Raw genomic sequence first — 22,852 nt, forward strand, 5'->3', positions numbered from 1 at the left:
TTACTGAGGAATTATCAAAGCAGGTGACCTGTCGGCATGACTGTGGGCAAACTGTCTTGTCTGTTAACTAATGTAGGAAGACCCAATCCACTGTGGGAAACACCATTCCTTAGGTAGAGGGGTAATGACCAAACCCTAGGTGACAAGAAGCAAGGATCCATGCCTACTCTATTAGTGATGGCAGATGTGATGCTTTGAGTTCTTTCCCTGACTTCTCCACAGTAAGGGGCCGAACCTGTCAAGTGTAAGCCAATAAACCCTTTCTTCCCAAGGTTGGTTTTAGTTTGTTTGGTTGCTTTTTAAAGATTTATTTACTTGATGTATGTGAGTACACGGTCTCTGTCTTCAGACACACCAGAAGAGGGCATCAGATCCCATTACAGATGGTTGTGAGCCACCATGTGGTTGCTGGGAATTGAACTCAGGACCTCTGGAAGAACAGACAGTGCTTTTAATCTCGGAATCATCCTTCCAGCCCCGTTTGTTTGCTACAGAAATGAAACTAGAACACACAAGTGATTAAGAATTATACGGGATAGCAAAAGCCAATATAAGTGAAAGAGTAACCCTTGGGGTTTCTCTGCTTTTTATTGCTGTTAGTTTTTGGTTTCCAGTGCTAGGGACTGAAGCCTAGCCTCTTGTGTGCTGTCCACGTGCTCCCTCAATGAACTTCATACACACCTCTCCAAAAATGGTTTGGTTTTTGTCTTTTGAGACAGGGTTTCATGTATCCCAAGGCTGGCCTCAGAGCTGCTTTGTGGCCAAGGATAACCTCGACCTTCCCCTTCTCCTGCCTTCACCCTCTTACTTAAGTGCTAGAGACTAAAAGCCTATGCTACCAGGCCTGGGTTATGTGGTGATGGGTATGAAGCCCATGGCTTTATGGATACTAGAAAAGAACTCTCCTTTCCCCTCCTCCTGCTTTTTTTTTTTTTTTTTTTTTTTTTTACATTGGAAAACATTCTTTAGAAGTATAAACAAACAAGAAAAAAACCATACACTGCCTATAAGGCCTCAAATAATTACTATCTAGCTCTTCACAAGAAAGAAAAGCCTCAACCCTGTCAAGTTTTACTCCCTCCCAACACCCCACCCCCAGTTTTAAAGACAGTATCTTACTCTTCAGCCCAGGATGGCCTCCAAATTCATGGCAATCCTCCAGTCTTGGCCTCTCAAGTGACGGGATTATAGGATGAGACACTAAGACCAGCCAGGTCTTCTTTGTGTCACAAGACGGAAGGCTGAGAACTCAGCAAGTTATTCTTTGTAACTTGGAGCACATACTGAAGAGAAGGCATCTAAATATGAATCAACACTTCTTCATTCCCAAACAGCAGCTGGCTAGGCTTCTTATCCCTTTCCTTAGGAACAGTGCTATCAAACCAGCCAGTGCATACCAAAAGAAACGGGATCACATTTCATTTATAAATATGCTCATTTGGGAAACCAAAGTAGACGAGAAACAGCTTAAATTTAGTTTTTTTCAGTGAAAGATACAAGTGACAAGGCTGGGATTTCAACTTAACATTCTGGGAAGTACGGATACCCTGAGGAGTGCTTGGCAATGCTGAATCTTTCCTGGCTATTTTTAAAAAACCATAACAGACCCTGTGATGGATGAGTGGGAAAACTCGAGAGCAATGAACATAAGCACAGCGTTATCACTAACTTTGGGGCTTAATGGTACACAGAACTGGTAGAGCATTTGTCAGTGAGAGGCATGTCCATGAGTTTTTAGGAATGTGGATTCCACAGTTGTGGACTTCAAATTGATAAGCAGGAGAATGAAAAGGGCTCCAACAGCAAGCTGAAGTGAGATAAATTGTTGGGAAAGACCAACCCAGCAGACAGCTCTGGCAAGTCCTGAAGGGTGATTGTTTCCCTGAAATCCATTTGGAACAGTTATGCATTTTCAATTTTGTGAAATACTACACAAAAGCAAACTTTCAATAGGCCAGCCGGTTTCCATTTTTGTAAAACAGCTTTATTCATAGCCAATTCTACAGCCTTACATCTCTGTCACAGGAATTAAAAACAATCACTATTCCTTGGAGTCAAAGGGTACTAAAGTCACAAGGAACATGTCAAAGTACTCAGTCTGTGACACAAAATCTTGCCAACTTGCTCCTTCCCACAATCCAGTCCTCTACAAGTCATTACAACTTTCACACAGTCAAGAACAAAGCTGGAAGGTGTCAGCCCGGGCATGAGAACCCACAGCTGGGATTTACAGCTGCCATCAGAACAACAGACCTCCCCACCGCCCCTCCACTAGGGAGAGCTGGTAAACACCCAGCCACCCTCACTTTGGCCTGAAAAGGCCACAGCACCCCCACTGACCACAGTCTTCTCTCTGCTGACACTGTAAGTCTCGTTTGTCATTCATGTGCAAACACAACAGCCTTTATGATTTTTCAGGTGAACAACTGTGTTCACAAAGACTAAACAGCTTTGAAAACATTTTCAGTTTTGGTCTTCGTTAACAATATTGCAATTTCTCTTTCTGACTTGGGCAATCTCGACCTTATCCATTCAATACTTGTGCATCCTACATAGAGGGAAGAAGGGTTCGCACAAGCACAATGAGAAAACGCGAGTCACAACGGACAGATGGAAGACAGACAGCTCTGACTATAAGACCTACTTAGGAGTAGCTTTTCCAAGAGTTTTGAAAGTCAAGAGCTGGGATAAAGACATCCTCTCAAGTGTTTACCACCTTTGGTCATTGTATTAGACCTGCGTAATTGGTACCTGCGTAATTGCTAAGTTGTAAGAGGGAAGTTGATATTTCAACTTTAGTAACATTTAACCTGCTTCTGTAAAAAAATGTTACAAGCACAACTGAGTACCTGCAGGCTGCTGTCTTCTCCATCTGCATACCCAGCACACAGGGACGAATGGGCTGGACAACCGCAGAGGCTGCTTGTCCACAGAAAGTGTGTTAAACTGAGCCAGCCATCACCACACAGGCAACCATCAATTAAATTTAAGCACTGCTTTGCTATAAAAAGAATCCAATCACCTTAATTCAAAGTAGAAGTGTCAATATTAATCTGTCACAGGTATAGGAACAGATCAATTTCAAGAGGTGATTAAGTGTTTACATGTGTGACATTAAACTTCAACAGCAGCCACTGACCAACGTAAGCAACTCAAGCCCATCCACATTACTTACTGATATGATTATCTGCTTCACAAGCTTGGTATCATCAATACAATCGAACGCTGCCAGGAGAACCAGGTGAGAGTACTGACCCTATAAGAAAGGGGAGACAGAAAAGGTTAAAAAAGATTTCATACAGGGCTGGCAAAACCATTCTTGTGGGTAAAGGCCCTTGCTGCCAAGCCTGATGACCTGAGTCCAATCTTCCAAAGCCCACACGGTAGAAGAGGAGAACAGACTCCCATGCTGTCCTCCGACCTACAGACATGTGCAGACCACCTGTCTCCCACATATACATCAACTGAATAACTTAATGTAATAAAAAAACTTAACAAGACAAAATGAGAGTAAACCCCAGAAACCTGGACATGGTAGCATATGCATTTAATCTCAGCATCTGTGGGGCAGGTAGATCTCTGAGTTTGAGATCTACATTGTATGACAGACACAGTGAGATTCAGTCTTAAAAGTTTCCTTCTTATGCCCTACCTGTAGTCAGCACCAGCCTCATGCAGGCAAGGTGAATCAAAGCCACTCAAATGAACTAGCTAATTATATATATATATGTCATCATATAGCCCAAGAATGAGAATCCAACATCATATCAAGTACTCAGTTAATGAATTAATGAATCGCTATTTGTAAATTTTGAATGAGACAATTAAACAAAAGATTAACTAGCCACATATAGAAACTATTCAAATTACCAAAATAGAAATGAGTACTCTCAGGCACGATTATATGAATACACTCAAATAAACATGTACACAGAAAATTCTAGAAGGCAAAACAGTCACCTTGGGTCAAAGAACTATAAATTTTTTATATTGTATTTTGTCAATTCTATTTATCGTATAGTCTAATTTCTTTGACAATAACTATATTTAAATACAAATACCCTCCCCCCAAAAAAGAAACCCAAAAATCTGAACCATTTAAGTTTCTCGTTAAACAAACAGCATAAATCCACAGGTTCCAAAACAAAGAAACAAATAAGTGCACTCAAATCTACAATAACAAATACCAAAAACAAAAGTGCACAATAAATAAAACATAATGAGAACCAGATTAATCACTGCTTTTCAAAGTGTAAATAGGTGCAACTCTTCCTACACCTGTGACAGATGTCACTTGGGGCGTCTGAGGAGACCAAAAGAACCCAGTGTTCAGAGTTTCTAACATACTCCTTGTGAGATATCAGGTGGTATGCCTTTGAGGGATGGGGATTGCTTTAATCAGAACTAGGTCTAAAGAGTATGAAAGGTAATAAAATTAGTCAGAGGCAATGAGAAATTTACTAGTAGTGTCTAAAAAATTAACTGGAAAAAAATAACTAATCTAAGACACAAACTATACAAAAAATACAGATCAACTAAAACAGAATGGAAGACTTGATTCACAGAAAAAGCAAATGACTGTAAATGTGTAAACACTTTAGAGAAATAGCAAGGATAAATAATAAAAGGATGAAATACATGCAGCTCTACCTAGCCTATAGATAAGAGTAAGAGTAAAAGAAAGAAATTCAGAAACATGGGGAGAGCAGGCATCCTACCCTGGCCAGGATATAGAGGGCTTTGCTTCTCTGGAAAGCAGCTGACAACATCAATACCACATGCATGTATGTCCTCGCCCAGCAATTTTCGCTCTAGGTATGTACTGCAGACATGCTTCCACAAAGTAGACACATACAAAATGTGTGCTGGGATCCTAACAACTTAGGAATCTAGAAACCACCCAACAGCAGGGACCCTGTTAAGTGAATCATGGTACAGCCATGTAGTGGAATACTGGAAAGTCAGACTGAGTGAGGAAAGCATGTATTCAAATAGAGTGGCTCCCAGGGCGAGGGAAGGGAACAGGTAAGGGACAGTGCACTTGATCCAAAACTACTCGTCTCTATGACTAAGTGCAAGGTATTTCTGTATGAATGGAGACACTGGTCCACCACACAGTTTAAAAGGCAGACACAGTCACACCATCTTGTAAAGGCACAATTACACAGAACTGAGTGAAGATTGTATCTACTGAAGTCCCAGTCATTCCATGTTAGTTACACTAGTGAGCAACAGGCAACGTCACTGAGCATGCGTCGCAGCAGCTGAGTCCTAGAGAATGGGAACCCAGCAAATACCAATGACCTAACACCACTGATGCAAGTAAGGCTTACAGACTCCCAGAAGACTCCACAACAATGTTCAAGACACTAAGACAGACTCAATCTTTGGTCTGGAAGGACTAATAAAATTTAAAATCACTGGAATAATAAAATAAAAATTGAAAAACCTTAAAACCCAACAATAACATCTGAGATTCTAAAAACTTGATAGTTCAAATATATTGGGTTATTTATATTTGTTTACCTCCTCCCTCAAAAGTAATTCTTAAATTAAAAAGATGTAAAATCACTAGGCACGATTACCACCACCACAATGCCAAGCTAGGATAAGGATCTCAGAAACTGAATTGGTCAAATACTTCATGAAGTCAAAACCTAAAATTAAAAAGTTTAACTTTATTACTTAAAAAGTATCTTACCAATATAGTTTAGATAGAACTTTCTATCCCATTTTTATTCAATCCTAATTTAAGAATTCCAATTAAATCTCACACAGAACTTACTCAACAATGAACTGTGAGTAGACTATTCTTTTACACCACAAGCTGGAGAAAGCACTTTTCACCGTATAGAAAAGTTAGCTATCTACCAAGTAATTGCACACTAACTCCCATCATTCCCAATGCCAGAGGACAACCTAAATCACACAGTACCTACCCGACCTTGGTCTGAAAGAATTTGACAAATGTTAGTTGTTCTCATTGGTTTTCTTTAATAGGAAAAAGTTGAACTTTCACTCACTAGTAACTGACAAATTTACTGAACTATATAATTAAAATTACAGTACAGCCAGTATTTTTACTACCTATTTTAACCATTACTTTGATATTGAAAATTTACTAGTATGGAAAATTATTCAACATCTAAAAACATATAGACTTCTATTATCTTTATTATTGTGTGGATAGTAATGCTTGTGTGTGTGCGCGCACATGTGTGACAGACTGCTTGTGCACACAAGTATGTGAGTGCAAGACTGCCTGTGCATACACGTGTGGAGGCCAGACCTCACCTTTAAGTAGTTTATCCTCTGGGCTACTTCCCACCTAGAAACAATTAATCCCCAGAAACAAACAAACAAACAAACAAAAAACCAAAAAAACCTTTGTATCTAATGCAACACATTGCAAGGAGCTAAAATATTTAATGTTGAATAGCTTAACCTTTTCATGAGTACATAAGTTTATGCCAAGACAAAAGTTTTAATTTATTAAGGTTTTGGTGGTAGCAGAAACCAGTATCATGTTTCTGAGCTATAATCTTAGGCAGCTGTGATCCCATGTTTAGTTAACATGTCTGGAGACACTCATGAAAGCAGGAATACATACCACTCTTTACATGTCATAACTGAATAGGGCCTGGGGTGCAGTGCACAGGCAGGGCGCCCCCCCAGAACACATGAGGCCCTGTCTCTTATCTCTACATACACAACTCATACAAAGAGAGAAAGAACTACATTATGAGCCCCATTTTGTGTAAATTAACCTAGAAAAAGAGATAGAAAAGATTTAATGAACAAATTTAACAATTTTCTGTAGTGTTCAAATTTCCCAATAGGCACAAACTCATCTCACAGTGAACATCAAGCCAGTTAGTGACTTTAAGAAATCGCTTTTGCTGTACTCACATTAGCAATCTTCTCCACGTACGTCTTCATTGTTTTCACAATCACTTTCCTGTCCTTAAAAAGAAAAACTGCGTTGACAGACGTCTATTTATACATTAAGCTTACCTCATAGCTAATACTTTGTGTAGTATTAATTTTTACCAGCATCATCAGTGAGAAGAGAAGTTATAAAGGAGAATGAAGCACAGGGCAGTGTGACCCGATAAACAGCTGTGTGGAGCTCCCTACCCTTCCCCTTATGCTAGGCACAGATATGGAACCATGAGCTTCTAAGGCACATGCAAACCTAGTGAAGTCACCTTTACAACCACCCCTCTTCCAATATGTGATATGCCAAGAGTCGAGTATACAGATGTGTTTAATAGTCTGTGCAGTAGTTAAATTTGCAGTAAGTAAATGGGAGATAAAACACAACTACCATTTAAAGAATAGAAAATGGAAAGTTCTCTGATCAGGACCGATGCTCACTTTTTCTCAGAGTACTTAACATATACAAGAACATGCACAGTGTGTCCACTTCTAATCCTGTCCCTTCTCCTCTCTGAATGACCATTACATAAAGAGTAAATAACGAAGGTCCACAAGCCCCTGTACTGAAGCTGAGGATGTACCAGAGGAGCTCTTCCTTATCTTCAGTGAAGCCTTGGGTTTCTGCTGAAGCAGAGAAGACAAGACTCAAAGAAGCCAAGGCCTGGGAGGCCCCAAGACACACCTTCCAGAGGATAACGCTTATGTACAACTGGGCACCCAAGGCAGTCCAAAGGCCAACTCCAAGTTAAGGGCTCATTAGATCCAGACTGCAGGCAAGACATGGCTCTGACACTTACCTTGGGTGTACCATGCCACAAGCAATGCATGGCCACTCTGGCGCCATCGTGTGTGTGGGCCAGGTACACCACTGCTTCCCGGATGGCTTCAATTAGTTCCTAGAGAACAGAAGAGGTCAGTTGTAATTTCTCCTGTGTACATGAGAACAGCAAGGTGGAGAATGAAGAGCAGGGAGCCCAGGCAGCAAACGCTGCCGCTCTAATTCTACAGACAGGCTCTCTAGGCACACACAACAAATACAGCTCACACTTAATGTCTGATAACAGCATAACCACTCTTCCCCATACCTATTTTTAAAAATCAATGGGGCTTTTATTTTATTTTTTTAAGATTCATTTATTTATTATATATATGAGTACACTGTAGCTGTCTTCAGACACATCAGAAGAGGGCATAAGATCCTATTATAGATGGTTGTGAGCCACCATGTGGTTGCTGGGAACTGGACTCAGGACTTCTGGAAGAGCAGTCAGTGCTCTTAACCACTGAGCCATCTCTCCAGCCCCCCAATACCTATTTTTAAAGGTGCTCACAGGTAGCATGTGATATATTCTAATGACTATCGGAAAAGAAGCCAGGGGTTAGTGGTCTGAGGAGTGTTTAAGAGAACAGCTGGGGAAAGAAACTGCTCCCCTACATGTGTCTATACAAATACAATCAAACCTCATCCTGACTCAAGTTTCTGTGGTTAATAAAGCACAGGATTGGATTTCCACAACTCATATGTATGAGTTCTGTAACCTAATAGCTAGAGGGACCCATATTAAAAATTTACAGTAAGAGAACATATACAGAAGGACCGCACTTCACCTGAAAAGTACCTTCCACTACAGGAATGAGTCTCAAGAAGGGATTTCAGGTCACATACCTGAACCTAAGAATTTCTCCAAATTCTCAAAAGCGTTCCACCATAAATGTGGCATTTAAATCATAGCTTCTTCCCCTTAAGGCATAGGAGACATTGAGAAAGAGTGGGCAGAAAGATTCTAGGAGCCACAGCTTAAGGAACCCAGGTCCAACAGTCTTCTGGCCTGGAGTGCATCTGACTGGAAAGGACCACTGCATCCACAGCTTAGAGCAGCGTGGGGGCGGGACAGGGACTCACAAGCTTCCACCCTGAGCTGAGAGCTACTATCATAATACTATATTAGTAGTAAGTTGAATGGATGGACCCCTAACTGTGAACATATGGGTGGCGCAACCTGAACTCAGGGGTTATTTAAAAAAAAAAAAAAGGATGACAGAAAATTGGGAGGTGGATCTGACAGGAAGCAGGGGGAGACATTTGATCAAAATACATCATATACATATATGAAATTCTCAAACAGCTACTGGGCTAGAGTGTGACACAGGTTCTGGTTATGCTTCCAAGACCTTCAGGCTTTGTCCCTTTATAGCTACTCCAAACCCCTCCTGTAACCAATGCTGCCTTCTACTGTCACCAAACACACTAACCATGAAAACCTAAGACACTGATTCAGTAGGGAAGAGGAAGACCCTAACACAGTGTTGTTCTCGTCACAAGCTCTTGGGGCTGCTGCAAAGAAATTTCTCTACATGCTAATTGGAGGGCTTCAAATTCCACTGGGAGAAATCAGGCATGCTATTTAGTCAGCCCTTGAATTAAACACTGAGAGCAGGGGTTGGGATTTGGCTCAGTGGTAGAGCGCTTGCCTAGGAAGCGCAAGGTCCTGGGTTCGGTCCCCAGCCCCGAAGAAAAAAAAAAAAAAAAAAAAAAAAAACACTGAGAGCAAATGGACAGCAGCTCGGCCTGATGAGGCACGCGAAGGTCAGGAGCTGAGGTATCAACTCTCATCTGCATTCGCACCACTGACTGGAAGGACAGTGCAGTTACCTTCACTGGTCCGCTGCCTTCCATCAGATAAGGTCCAGGTTTTCACAGGCCATTTAGTTTTACATTAAGTATCCTCCCTTAACCTTTTAAAGCAGGCTTTAAAAAAAAAATTAAACTATTGGAAGACTGAGCAATGCTCCAATATGTTACCTTCTGGATTAGATTACTAGAGGACACTCTCCGGATTGTAACTAAAATGTAAAAATTCAGTGGCATTAATAAAACCCGGGTCAATTCTATTATTTCCTGGGGAGAAAACATTAAAGAGATTTAGCAGATCTGTTCAGTGTCTGTGTAGTGGGTTATCTAAGTGAGAAGGAAAGACTGTGGCCCTCAGAGCAGCCCTGCTTTCCCTGTACACTGCCACAGTGTAGACGCAATCTCACACTGCAGTCCGCACTGCTTGGAACTTACTATGGAGCCCCAGCTAACCTCGCACTGGTAGGTACTGTCCTGTCTCAGGCCCCAAGTTCCACACTCAGTGTACCACACTGGCTTTACACTGATGCAAGAACAAAGCCAAGAACTTACTGATCGAAGTTTTGGGGGTGCATAGGTAAAAAAGTCCAAGAATACTTTATGAACCAGTGAGTGCTTAATCACAGCTTCCCTGGAAACAAAACAAACAAACGAAAATCAGATGCAGCAAAGCAGTCACACAAAGACAGGTAACCTAAAGATCATCTGAACAAGTGAGATAGTTTTTACTAAATACGCTTTGACATAAATCAATGCATCCTTCAGCAGCACTAAACGGTTAGAGAATTTTTTTTGTCTGCGACACTGGTTTAGTTTCATTATGACTGAGACTAGGATACAAATTTCCAAGCTCTCTAGGATGATTAATGCCTAGTCCCACTGTGTTTTACCCCAGTTTCTATCAGCTGCACCCCCTCCCCAAGTACTGGACAATTCATTAAGAACTCACACGTAGACCTAACTCCTCATGGTTATTTTCTGTCAAGCATCCTTCAAAATGACTCAGTACCAGAATAGTTTCAGCAGCACTACAATCTGAATAAGCCACAAGAGTGCCACCAGGAGCAACAACTCCTACTCACTCTATGCCCCTCTAATGTGCTGTGCAGGCTAATGTTCAAGATCAAGGACCTAAAGTTCACAGGGACCAGGCAAACACAGTGCGGAAATGAGCATCTTGATGCGCACAGCACTCTTCTAAGGCTTTGCCAACATTAACCCATTTCATCTTCATACTACTCTACCGAGGATGCGCTGCTGCCGCCTCAATTCCACAGGAAACGAGGCCCAGAGCAGTGAAGCTGTCCTCACGCACACAGGCTGTGACATCAGGAGTCCCACCCATCCTGCCTAGTCCCAGAAGCTTTGTGCTCAACCATTTTGTTAGGGTACCAAAGACATGAAGGCAGCAAGCTCTAACTAGTGCAGTTTAAATAATCAACTGACTTTATAAAGCTATTTAACATGCAAGGGTTTACTAACACTTTATTTCAGGGAAAAAGGTTTTTATCACTCTTAGAAAGTTTATAAATCACTATTACAGGTTAGGCAGTAAGATACAGTATCATCAAGAATGATGTCTACCTGCATCAAGAATGGTTTTATACAAAGAGTTCTATGCTCTGATTCATGATTGGTAACTAACAGGAGGAGGAAACGTGCCCCCTTTCTGGCAAGGATTCTAGAAGATGTGGCTCCCTCAAATGCCTCTTTCAATCTGTTAATAAAAACCCTTTCTTACTTTTGGGCCATGGGAGTCAGAATCTGCTTCATCTCATCCAGGATGAGCTCTAGCTTCCCCGGCTGCACCTCTAGCACCTTTTCCAGCGTTGGGTGATCTGCTGACTGAAACGAAAGAAAAGCCAGCGCCTCCACATGTAATCACTTCAAAACAAGCAAGAAACACAGCCATGGTAAACTGAGCTTAAGACACATTTGAGATGTTTCACACTAACAAATACCTACTAGGCAGCAAGATAATTCTTCATGATCTGAGACCCTGTTTATACATCTGCCAATGTGTGGTCATCCCCATGGAGGACTGACCCTAGCAACCTCCAAGGATTCAAAAACTTGATGCCACTTAAGACTCTCATAGAGAAACAGCAACATATTCATACATAATCTATATGATCCTACAGCATATTTTAAATCCACATGACCTAACAAAGCAGAAGTGCTCTGCAAATAGATATTATACTTTAAGGAACAGTAAGAACAAAATCTACACATATCCAATATAGACATGAGTTTTTCTTAATGGTTTTGGTTGGCTGAGTCAAAGGATGTAGAAGCCTGGAAAAGGGGATGGGGTAGCTGGCTATTCTTCTAGAGCCAGCCTAACCACTAACTAAATCACTAGCCATCGCATCTAACCAACACCTAGTACAGTTGGGTGTCACAAGAGGAATGCTAAAGCAATTCAACTCAGGCACTGAAGCTCCTGGAGATAACCCTACAGTCAGTCCATATCCTTTCATGTCACTTGGACACTCCTATCCCAGAGTTTAAAACAGGTCCTAGAGCAGTACTAGTCCCATCACTGGCCAGTCTCAGACTTCTATCTATTATCCATTGCCTGGTCTCTTGTCCCCAGATCCAACATGAACAAAGGTAAGGCAAAGCCAGGAAGAAACATGCAACAGGGCAGGAAGAGGAGTCCAGTGCACCTCAAGCAGAGCTGGCTATGAGCAGAAAAGCTCCTCTCACTACTGAAGTCTTTGATCTCAGTCTGACTTGTCCTGAAGGACTACCCAGGTAAAACCGCATCCTAAATATAGGACCCTGAAAGTTAAGAGACCCTACAGAAAAACAAACACACTGGGAAAGAACTTCCCGAAAGGCCACCTTGTAAAGCTGAAATGTGTTCCCATAGAGCTCCTCTGTCAGCATGTTCCTCTGTTCCAAAATGGCTTTGTCGTTGTACGCATACTCCACAATGGCCGATGCCTCTGAATGCCGCAGCATCTTCCTCACATGGCCTTTAAAACTTCTGATTATCTCCGCAATCTGTGGTTTACTTCTAAAGTCACAAAGAGCACAGAAAAAGTAAATGCCAGCAGGAGGAGGCTGGGTGACAATAAACCTACAACTTCTCCAAAGGTCAACTAAATGTCTGAGTTCTAACAGTTCTAACAGGGGACTTCTCTATGCAGGAAAGCTTGTGAATGGGAAAGTCAATCTCCCTGTACTGTGACTTGAACACTTAGAAGACAAAGCAGGCTGAAATCCTGAGTAAGAAAGCCTGGCTCTGATGATCAGTCCACAGAGCTGATTTATTTCATTTCATTTTATTTTATTTTAAAACAGAATCTAGAACCTCATGAATGCAAAGCAAATGCTCTACCACTAAGTTACAGCCCCAACCCTGAAGCCTTTAACTTCTCAGTGCCTTAGCTTTTTCATTAAAAGTGGAGAAACGGTTGCTAGGAGACCTAGATGAACTAAGATGCACCTAGAACAGTGGCCATAGGAAGTGCCCGAAACAGTTCCTTCAACTAGACCACAAGAAAAGGGGAGGAGAAGGTAAAGTCAAGGGGACCAACGGAGATAAAATAAACTTCAATTGTCACAAAAATGGGACTTATTCTAATAGCCAGGATCGTAATTAAACCTATTTCTGTCTCAAGCAGTAGTCAGAGTCAGTTTATCTGTCCCTCTTAATCTTCTACCTTCTAAATACTGTTACGACAAACTAAATAAATGCTGTTGATCAACACTATTCCAATGCCTTGTTCTGTAAGTCCTATGTAAAAAGGTCCTTAACAACAGATTAGGCAGCACCAGTTTTTTCAGGCAATTTCAGTTACTGTTTTAAGGTGTTATGCCCTAGAAAGACCACAAGTCTCTGGAGGCAATCACCAAGACCAGAGATTTTAAAGTAACATTCATGCAAAAGTAAAATCCACAAAATTGAAAGTTAAAAACCACCAACCACCACCACCACCACCACCACCACCACCACCACCACCACCACCACCACCACCACCACCACCACCACCACCACCACCACCACCACCACCACCACCACCACCACCACCACACAACTTACCCATACATGAGAAATTTCTTAACGATATTCCTGGAATATTTGGCTTTACTTAATTCAACCAAGTCACCTGGAGGGGAAAACAAAGCACCTCAGTGATCTGAGCTCCTCCCTGCAGTTGTCCAGAAACAAGGAATGGAGCTCGTGCAAGACTGTGGACCAGGGCTTATCTCCTCGCGCCAGGAAAGAAACATAGCAACAAAAACGGTCTCCCAGAAAACATAGAACTACATCCTAGGGTATTCTTCAGCATTCCAAGGGAAAACAAGTGACTTTATTATGAGATAAACACACTGCTTATTAACAATACCTTGCAATTCTTCGAAAGCCTGCTTCCTCTGCTCCTCACTCCCATACTGAATGAAGCACTGGATGACTCGAGTTGAGTCATGCGCAAAGGCAATCTGTAAGACAACAGCTGGAGCTTTTTAGACTGGAATTTCTGAACAATCGTTTCTTACTATTCACACTATTTCTTACAATTCATACGTTTTTCAGCTTATCTGCACTAGACTGCTTGAGGCAAAACCACATCCGATTGTACGGGTACTGCTGCTTGGCTTGGCTTCTTACCATATTTGATAGCTGGATTCTACCACCTTTCAAATGCCAATCCTCACTATGACCACGCCCACAGGATTGCACGACTGTAGCTTTGTTTCCTGAACATTAACAGGCTCTGCTGTGAGACTGGCCAATGCAGAAGTGTTGCTGCACCAGTAACCCTATCACACACACAGCACACTGACAATCCCAGGGAGAAGAAACCTTAGTCGATTGGCTTTTGAATCTGGCACAATTGTGCAGCATTATGGCCCTTCAATTTGGACTAGCATTTCTCACTAATATCTGTAGTTCCAGAACCTGAAAGCTGTGAACACTAACACGATGCTATAAGGGGAGAATTTCCACACCTGGACACGGTGGCCATGAGCCACCGTCAATACTCAAGCACACTAAAAATAAAACATGCAGAGACAGCTGAAGGGACGGCAATGCATAAAGTACTCACTAACAAAAGGATTCATCCACACTTGGGTCCCACCACTGAGATAGCCCTGTACATGTGTATTACAGTGGTTGGGCCCCTGTCACGATCAGCCAACTTCCCTCCCTAAGAGCAAAGGCAACCTGATTTTTTTTTTTAATTGGACTAATGAGCATACTCTACTCACAGTTTTAATTTTCCCTTGAATCAGCTTCTGCAAATCACTCATGAGCTTCACCCTTTTTTCTTTGTCACAGTCTTTTCTGCAGAGGAAGCACAGATGGAGTTATTTAAACATGAAAACCAAACGCCATGCAATACATGGTCACCAGTTCAGTTGGTTTTTCCTTTGAAGGCAGCAAATCTCTGACGTTAAAATTATTATTCTGGAGCAGCCAGACAAAAGTAATTTTCTCAGAGACAGAACTCATCTCACAAGGTATAATTTTATGCATCAATCTAAATCTTAACAGCCAGAACTTCAGAAGCAAAGAAAAATAATAAAACAATCTCAGATGGCAAATACTTAAACATCTCAAAACCTAGCTGATAGGAAATTGTGCTTCATTTTCTAAGAAATCTTCCAGGATACATATCAAATCCACTTGACTCTCTCCATTTCCATAAAGCTATCTGACACCATCCAAATGATTTCTCACACATCCGCACCAGGCAGACACCAGTGCATCCTGCTGCCGTGAGAGCAGGCTGGGAGTATGCAACAGGAAACCAGGTGTGGTCTTGGATGCTTAGAGCGCCTGTCTGTTTGCGTTTGCAGGGCACACCGCCGTGCTGCCCTTGTCTCACAGACTGATAAAGACAGCGAGGGGGCAGTACCTTCTCAAGCTCTCCCAAATGTGCTTTGCTCGAACCACGATGTCGTAATTGGTCTTATCACTGAGCTGTCTGTTCTGCTTCAACTCTTTCTTCTTCTTTTTGAAGTCATCCCACTTGGGTTTCTTGGCTGCTGATTCTAGAGTCAGATTCAGTGTGTTTAACATTCCAAATACTATACACGATGTGGTTAGTACAAAGGGCAATCACCAGAACCAATACCAGTTCTAGACGCTGCAATGGGAAAATACAATTTCCCAGAAACTTTACATTTGACCATAATCTTTAGCTAGTCTATACATTTAAAATTTATCTAAAACAATTTATAATAGCTTTTTTAAGACAAGAGTCTCACAAGTTAGCCTCAAACTCAGTAAGTACATGTACCACCCTGGCTGGCCAAGCCCAGCCATTTTAATGGCTTATAATTCTTAACAGGAGACCTAGTGAGAGCATGGAATATGAAAGGATTACAGAGTGCCTAAAAATGTCAAGCACCATCTTCAATTGGGAAACAACACTCCAGTTGAGAGCACAGACAACTGCCTTTAAGTCAGATTTTTAATGGAAACAAGTCAGTCCAGATTAAACCAGGAAAAACAATTTGAGAAATCTACAGGCCAAAAGCTGGTGGTGAAGCTCAATGGTGGAGCACCTGCATGTGTGGGGTTCCTCATTAAATCAAAACATCAAAAATAAATCAAAACTCTACTGTTCCAAGAGCTGCCATGCACTACTGAATTCCTAGAGCACAAGGTAGATGACTTCAATCACCCCCTCTACACCGGGGAAGCAGGTACCAAACACTGAGTGCCTGTCCAAAGCCTCCCCTCACCCCCACGTGGTAGAAACAAGATACACATCCAGGACCAACCCACGGTTGCCTTCTACTCATGACAACACACAGCAAGCTTCTAAGTTCTCTACAGATTGATGCCAGACAGGTTGAGTATCTACCTATACCAGTATCATAATCTCTGAAATCTGATTATGTTATCAGTTAAACAGTAATACCAACCAGTGAGAAGAAGTTTTTCACTAGGGTATCATTTACATGAGTATTTTCTCTAAGTCCTTTAAAAATTAGTTATTTCTAACTATCTCCCATTCTCTGATTACAAAACTGACTCACTGCAAAGACCAAAAGAATAAAAAGTAAACTGAGTCATACTAAAACCTAATAGTAATACAGTTACTGCTAGATTCACTTATGAGTGTTTTGTTTACAGACATATCTGGGCACAGCATGTGTGCGTGGTGCCTGAGGAGTAAGAAGAGGACACCGATGCCCTTGAACTGGAATTCTGGATGGGTGTGTGTGTTTGACCACATGGATGCTGGGAATCAAACTTGGGTCCTCTGCAAGAACAAGTGCTCTTACCCACAGAGCCAACTCTCCAGCCCCAGTGAGAGAAATATGGATTGGAAACATGCTGTTGTTTACTTAAACCCTTGTGTGCTTCTCTCCTTTTACTTCAAAATGCTGCCTGTCTCGGGGCGAGGACAGATGGTCTCTGACAGTGTGGAGGACCTGGGGACCTTGGCTTAGTTACCACTCGGTATGGGGAGGCTTCTGCAATGCCTCTGTGAACCAGCTTACCATCACTTTTCCCATCTGGCTGGAATTTCCGCTTCTTGTTGAATTTATTTGCCTTCTGGAATTTGTCCTTGGGTCCTTTGCCCCCTTGTGGCTTGTTCTTGAACTGCTTCACACCCTTCTTGCCAGGTTTTGTGGCACCTTTCTCAAAGTTCTTAGATGTGACTTTAGGCCCGCCTTCCTTAGCAGCTTTCCTTGGGAATGTCTTTGCAGAAGTAGACTCTAGCAGTACAAGGAATACGTGTTAGTTCACGGACTCTGAGCCTAAATCGTCGGCATCTACTCAACTGCATGCCGCACAGAATGACATACTCTGTAGTGCAACAGACAGCCTTGTCTCAAATACGCATTAACCCTTTTGGAAAGATTCATATTTAAATAATCAAATCAAAGTCAAAAGAAAACTTTCTGATTATAAAACTGTAATAAAACTGATTATAAAACTGTATAAGGGTTGGGGATTTAGCTCAGTGGTAGAGCGCTTGCCTAGCAAGCGCAAGGCCCTGGGTTCGGTCCCCAGCTCTGAAACAAACAAACAAACAAACAAACAAATAAACAAACAAAACAAACTGTATAAAACTGTGATGTAAGCCCCAGAAAGTAGAGGAGCTCATAATAAACTATAATTTACCTCCTAGAAACAACCGATATTGTTAGCTATTTCTGCATATGCTAGAGGTTATTGGCTCTATCATCAGTATTTACACGAAAATCTCAATCCGTGGTTCTACAAAATAAGAGTCTAAGAACAAAATGAGTATCACTGAAGAAAGTATATCATAAAAGTAAGCTAAACTGTATTTCTGAAATGGTCTAATTTGGGAAAAATCTTAAAGCCTATAATAAGATTATCTGGTTAAAATTTTTGGTCCAAAGGTTTACATATACCTAACAAACAGGATGCCAACAACAATAGCTAACTTAAGACCATTGTGAGGGAATCATAAGACTGCTTGGGAAACAGTTATCGCTATAGGCCTGGATGTTTCTACTCTGCAATACTGACACCTGATGGAACACCAGAGGCATCACCATTCAGACGTCGGAAGGTAAAGGCTGTGTATTAGCCAGCTCTAACACATCAATATTAAAATGAACTGCACAGTGAATGAATGAGGCCACTCAACCGCTGACACAAAAGATCTTTTAGAAATAAAAAATGCCTCAATTATTCTGGTAATCTCGCAGAAGTTCCACAAGGAACAGGTTGACTTGTGGACAATAGCAGTGGCCTCTTTTTACCACGTTGACTGTAACCCCAGCCCATGAACAGAGCGGCACCTACTATAATTCCCCTCCCCTCCTCCATCTAAATAATCACCAGAAGGGAAGCACACTTGGGCAAGGCCCTCTTACCACTGTTTTTATGAAATTTATTCTTTCCTTGTGATGTCTGTGGCCTCTTTCCTGTAATTTTTTTCTTCCCTTTGACTTCCATCACAGCACTTCTGAAAAACAAAAGCCAAAAGCCACAGAGAAATCACTGAATTGCTCATCCAATAAGAGTCAATAAGTAGTTGGTGCAGTGTTTAGTCCTTAGTTCAGATGCAGGAGAAAGCATCCAAGCTGCGCCCAGATGCTCTCAAGTCTACCAAGTCTACAGTTACCTCTAAGACTTAAAACTGAGGGCAAAAAAGACCCAGCAAGAGCCCACGACATGCACACCCCGGCTAGTGTGCGACACACCTGGAGGCAACACTTAAGCAACAACACTGGCTAAACAGACCACCGTGTCTGCAGCTTTTAACCTGGGAAGCCTTGGAGTTGAGTTAATAGAAACCTTGCCACTGGATTTCTCGGCATCTACATTACCAAGCAGCAACCTGCAATAGGCTGTACTTAGCACATATTGCAATTTAATGAAGGAAAAAAACACACAAGAAAGGTAAAACGAAGGTTATTGGCCACCCCTTTAGAGGTAGCCAAATGACTTGTTGACCTCTAAGTCACACTGAGCTATGTAATATTTTATTCCAAGGGATCTCACGCCACCTGTTGGGTACAGTGACCTTCATTGAGCACAGATAACAGACACCTCCCACCAACTTACAAACTCTGCAAGAAGCAGAACACATGTGGACAGAAGGCAAGCATAGCCAAGCTCCTGTCTACAGTTCCCAGAATTACATGCTCTCCTGTCTCTAGATGACCTCAAGAGTCACCTGCAAGAATTCTTGGACAATGTTTACAGATTAGAAACTTCCATTGAAGAATTAATTTCTTGTTGGATGTGATGACACACGGTTGTGTCAACCTGGCACCTAGACTGAGGCAGAAGGATCACTGTGAGTTCAAGGCTACTCTGGGCAACATAAACTAGAGTCCAGTCTGGGCTCCATCATGAGATACTGTTACAAAACTCAAAACAAAACAGGATTGATTCCTCAGGACCCTGAAACGTCTTAGGAACATACATACATACATACATACATACATACATACATACATACATACATACAAAATACATACATACATAAGAAAAAAGAAAAGCCAACTTTCTTTTCCAAGGTTCCAGGTTAAAATGTATTTGAAAAACAATAAATCAAATAGTAAGTCAGCAAGTAAAGAAAGGTCTTTCAAATTCTTTAATTTGCTACCATGAACTACCCAATGCAAAGACTGAAACATCCAAGACTTCCCAAACCTAGCAGAACCAATTTCTCCAGGAACGGACTGGAAAATGCCGTGGGTTTGATACCCAGCAGTGTATACACAGGGTACATCTCTCTAATTCCAGCACAGGAACTGCTCCCTGCTGGGCATCTCAACTTTACAGTTATGTTATCACTTGAAAAGATCTCATGTTTACATTTCTGCATGCAGGTTTCATGTAAATACCACATGCTAAGCAATTGTGCCAATGGCCCTCGAATGTAGGTTTCAAGGGCCACCTTTATTTACTTACATTAGATTTAAAAAGATAAAGAGCCTATTAATCTGTTACCCAGCTTCCCCATTGTCAACTTAGTAAGGAAGTGTAATGATACTTACGAAATGACACTAGTGTAACACAGGGTTTATTTGGAAATCAATTTTCTCATTCCTGTCCTCTTTCTATCCAAGATGTAGCCCTCACATCTCCTCCGTTTTTACAGGTTATGTTCCCTTTGGGAGTTTAAGATTTTTATTATTAGATTGAAGTTAATGCTTAGGCCGGGGAGAGGGTGACACATGGTAGCAGAGTGGTGCTGTTCTCACAGTGACAAAGGTATGTGGCGGTCATGATGTTAACCCTCATGACCGTTTGCCAAGTCACTTCACCATCAAATTAATGGCTAACCCAAGAGCAAGAAAAGCAAATTAGGTGGAGCCTTGGGACAAGGGTGTTTTCAGACCCCAAGACAACGTCCTACACCTACAGCAATGAGTCCTCAACACCTTTTGATTATGCATATAACTGGCATCTTATACGTCATGTCTGAGACATAATGCTCTGCATTTCCACTACACATTGTCATCTTTCTCTCCCTGCCTAATCTTGCTGTAGCAATGGGGCATCATCTACTCCACTCCACAGCGAGAACTGGAACACTGCTCCTGACTTTTACTTCTCTGCCAGTCACCCTGTACCCATCAGTAAATTATCTTGTAATCCCCTTCAAGTTACCTGTTTCTACTACCAACACTCAATGCAAATCAAAAGTCTCCTTGCCGAACTTGCAAATTAAGTACATTTTTCTTTAAGAGAATCGAGGCCTACCGTGAACCTCCAATTTTTTCCTAATAATCCTTCAATGTTTTATGCATAGGGACACAAAGAAAAATGCTTCCCATTACACAGAAATAAAAGAAACTCGACACCACGGCTCCGAAGTTCTACCCTCCTCTTTATCTAGTTAGCGCCGTACTCCCAACTCCCAACTCCGGGACAGCTCACCGCCTCTGTTTAAAATACTCTTGCCTCCTATCATGCTTTAGGTCTCGGCTTATGGGTCACTTCTTCAGCTTTCCCTGCACTGCTCCTATGCACAAGGTCTGTCAAGGGACGGGCGGGGTGACTGTGACCCGCACAGACCGGTGTTTGAAAGCGAAAACTAGTTCCTCTAGCTCTACAATAATCAAGAGAGGGTTTAACCCCTGCCCTCGCCAGGGTTCCTCCAACTCGGAGCCATCGAAGCGGTCAGGCAGACCATCCCGGGGGTGGGTCTGAAGATGCCGCTCGCCCACTACCCCGCAGAGCCCCCTGCTCCACAGCGATCGGCGGAAACTAGCCCCGCACATCCCGCATCAAACTCTCCACAACACTCACCGCACACGTGGGGAAGAAGCTCACGGAGTTCCGCTACCCACCGCCGCTTCCGCTTCCGCGTTCCGCCCCGCCCCGGATCCTCCGTTGTATTGTTCCGTCCTGGTGCTGGGGTCAAGGGGTGGAGCTTAGGAAACACGAAATCCGTAGTTTCCATTGGTTCATTTTCGCCCCTATACGCGAGAGGACTACGTGAGTTTTGGCCCTTGAGGGCATCCGTCAGGTGGAAGGCGAGTCAGTGGCTCGGGAAAGTGACGCTTGAGCCTGCAGATTTCTGGGAATGACGCCGGTTCTCGCGAGGGCTGCCGGGTTCCCGAAGGACTTAAGTCTGCAATCCGGCTAGCGTTTGGACTGTTCACTTGTCTGTGTGCTCGTTCGCGTCTTTTTTCGTTAGTTTAGTCTGGAGGATAAAAGCTGTCCCGGAGTGTGTTCTGTTGTAATCTTGCTTACCTACTCCCATGTCTCCCTCATTTCCCACCCTAGCTGTGACTCTCTGGATAAATTAGATCCCTCGGGAACCATTCGTGTAAAGAACCAAGCACAGTAAGTTAATGTGAAAAGCTCTCTCCGTAAATGGCGTGTTTTAACGTCGGCTCGTGCTTGGGCATACATTTCCCCATTTTTCCACTTCAGGATATATATTTAAGGTATTACTCCATTTTACCGAGGAAGCAATAGACGTAGTTAACTTGAAATTTGAGACTGTAGACGTGGCTAAGCTGTTTTCTGCTCTTAGAGACGACCTGGGTTCAATTCCCAGCACCTACATGGCAACTTACTGTAAACTCAGTTTCAGGGGATCCCACGTCATGCCAAATAACAGAACCTTACTGCCTAACAGTTCTGAAATGTAGATGTTGGTTGGTTGAGCGGGACCCCATTTGAAGCCCCAAGGAGTGGGTGAATTTCCCGTGTACCTTCAGCAGTCCCTTGGCTTATGGTTCTGGCTCCTGCCCCTGCCTTTCTTTCTCCTGGATCTTTATTGTAAGAACACTTGTCAGTTTGTTAGATAGTTCGCAAATAAGCTTGCAGGCTATAATCCCGGGTGGACCCTGCCTCTTGTGTCTCTGGTAACACACCTATAGGTGTTGAAGCTCGGTAGGGAAAGGTTTCCCTTACAGAAGTTCTGCTCCAACTGCTGGGAAAGTTTCCCCGATGCTAGTGTTGCTGCTTTGCTCTAACTCTGAGAAAATTTCCCCTGTGACAGTTCTGCTCCAAAAGATATCCTGGCTGTCAGGAGCCGAGGAATACCACAAAGTCATACTACACAACAAACCTCAGGCAAGGGATTAATTTGAAGGGAAAAGCTAAGGAGGGTGGATGAGAAGCAACAGAGAACTGGGCAGAATTGGAGGATGGGGGACTATATCGGGTTCCTGGGGAGGGGGTATTTTCCAGGGTGGTCTGGATTTTTTTTTTTTCTTAGAGGGTGGCGCCCGGCCACTTTACCACTTCAGGGATGCGAATGGCTATTGCAGCCATTAGAAAATGACCATTAGGAAAGTCAAGGGGCCATGGGGCAGGGTCTGGGCACTTTTCTGCCTTGAAGAAATGGAAAGGCAATTATA

At 42.5% G+C, this 22,852-nt stretch overlaps 1 protein-coding gene across 2 annotated transcripts in view; it reads right to left on the reverse strand.

The window, feature by feature from the left end:
- The window catches only part of Pum3 (pumilio RNA binding family member 3), a 34,687-nt gene extending 13,364 nt beyond the window's left edge, over positions 1 to 21,323 (reverse strand). Inside the window, exons 1-13 of one of the 2 annotated variants that reach the window (XM_032891759.1) lie at positions 21,288 to 21,323; positions 18,395 to 18,486; positions 17,042 to 17,260; positions 15,445 to 15,580; positions 14,795 to 14,870; positions 13,930 to 14,023; positions 13,623 to 13,689; positions 12,419 to 12,593; positions 11,313 to 11,416; positions 10,124 to 10,202; positions 7,737 to 7,835; positions 6,910 to 6,963; positions 3,176 to 3,256 (exon numbers count right to left, since the gene is read on the reverse strand). In XM_032891759.1, coding sequence (XP_032747650.1) covers positions 3,176 to 3,256; positions 6,910 to 6,963; positions 7,737 to 7,835; positions 10,124 to 10,202; positions 11,313 to 11,416; positions 12,419 to 12,593; positions 13,623 to 13,689; positions 13,930 to 14,023; positions 14,795 to 14,870; positions 15,445 to 15,580; positions 17,042 to 17,260; positions 18,395 to 18,476 — 1,266 coding nt within the window. In that variant the 5' untranslated portion in view covers positions 18,477 to 18,486; positions 21,288 to 21,323. Of the gene's footprint in view, positions 1 to 3,175; positions 3,257 to 6,909; positions 6,964 to 7,736; positions 7,836 to 10,123; positions 10,203 to 11,312; positions 11,417 to 12,418; positions 12,594 to 13,622; positions 13,690 to 13,929; positions 14,024 to 14,794; positions 14,871 to 15,444; positions 15,581 to 17,041; positions 17,261 to 18,394; positions 18,766 to 21,287 lie in introns of those variants that run through there. The other variant, XM_032891760.1, reaches the window with a different exon arrangement.
- Between the last annotated feature and the right edge of the window lie 1,529 nt (positions 21,324 to 22,852).

The sequence above is a fragment of the Rattus rattus genome, chromosome 2 (genome assembly GCF_011064425.1).
Source record: "Rattus rattus isolate New Zealand chromosome 2, Rrattus_CSIRO_v1, whole genome shotgun sequence".
Classification (NCBI taxonomy): domain Eukaryota; kingdom Metazoa; phylum Chordata; class Mammalia; order Rodentia; family Muridae; genus Rattus; species Rattus rattus.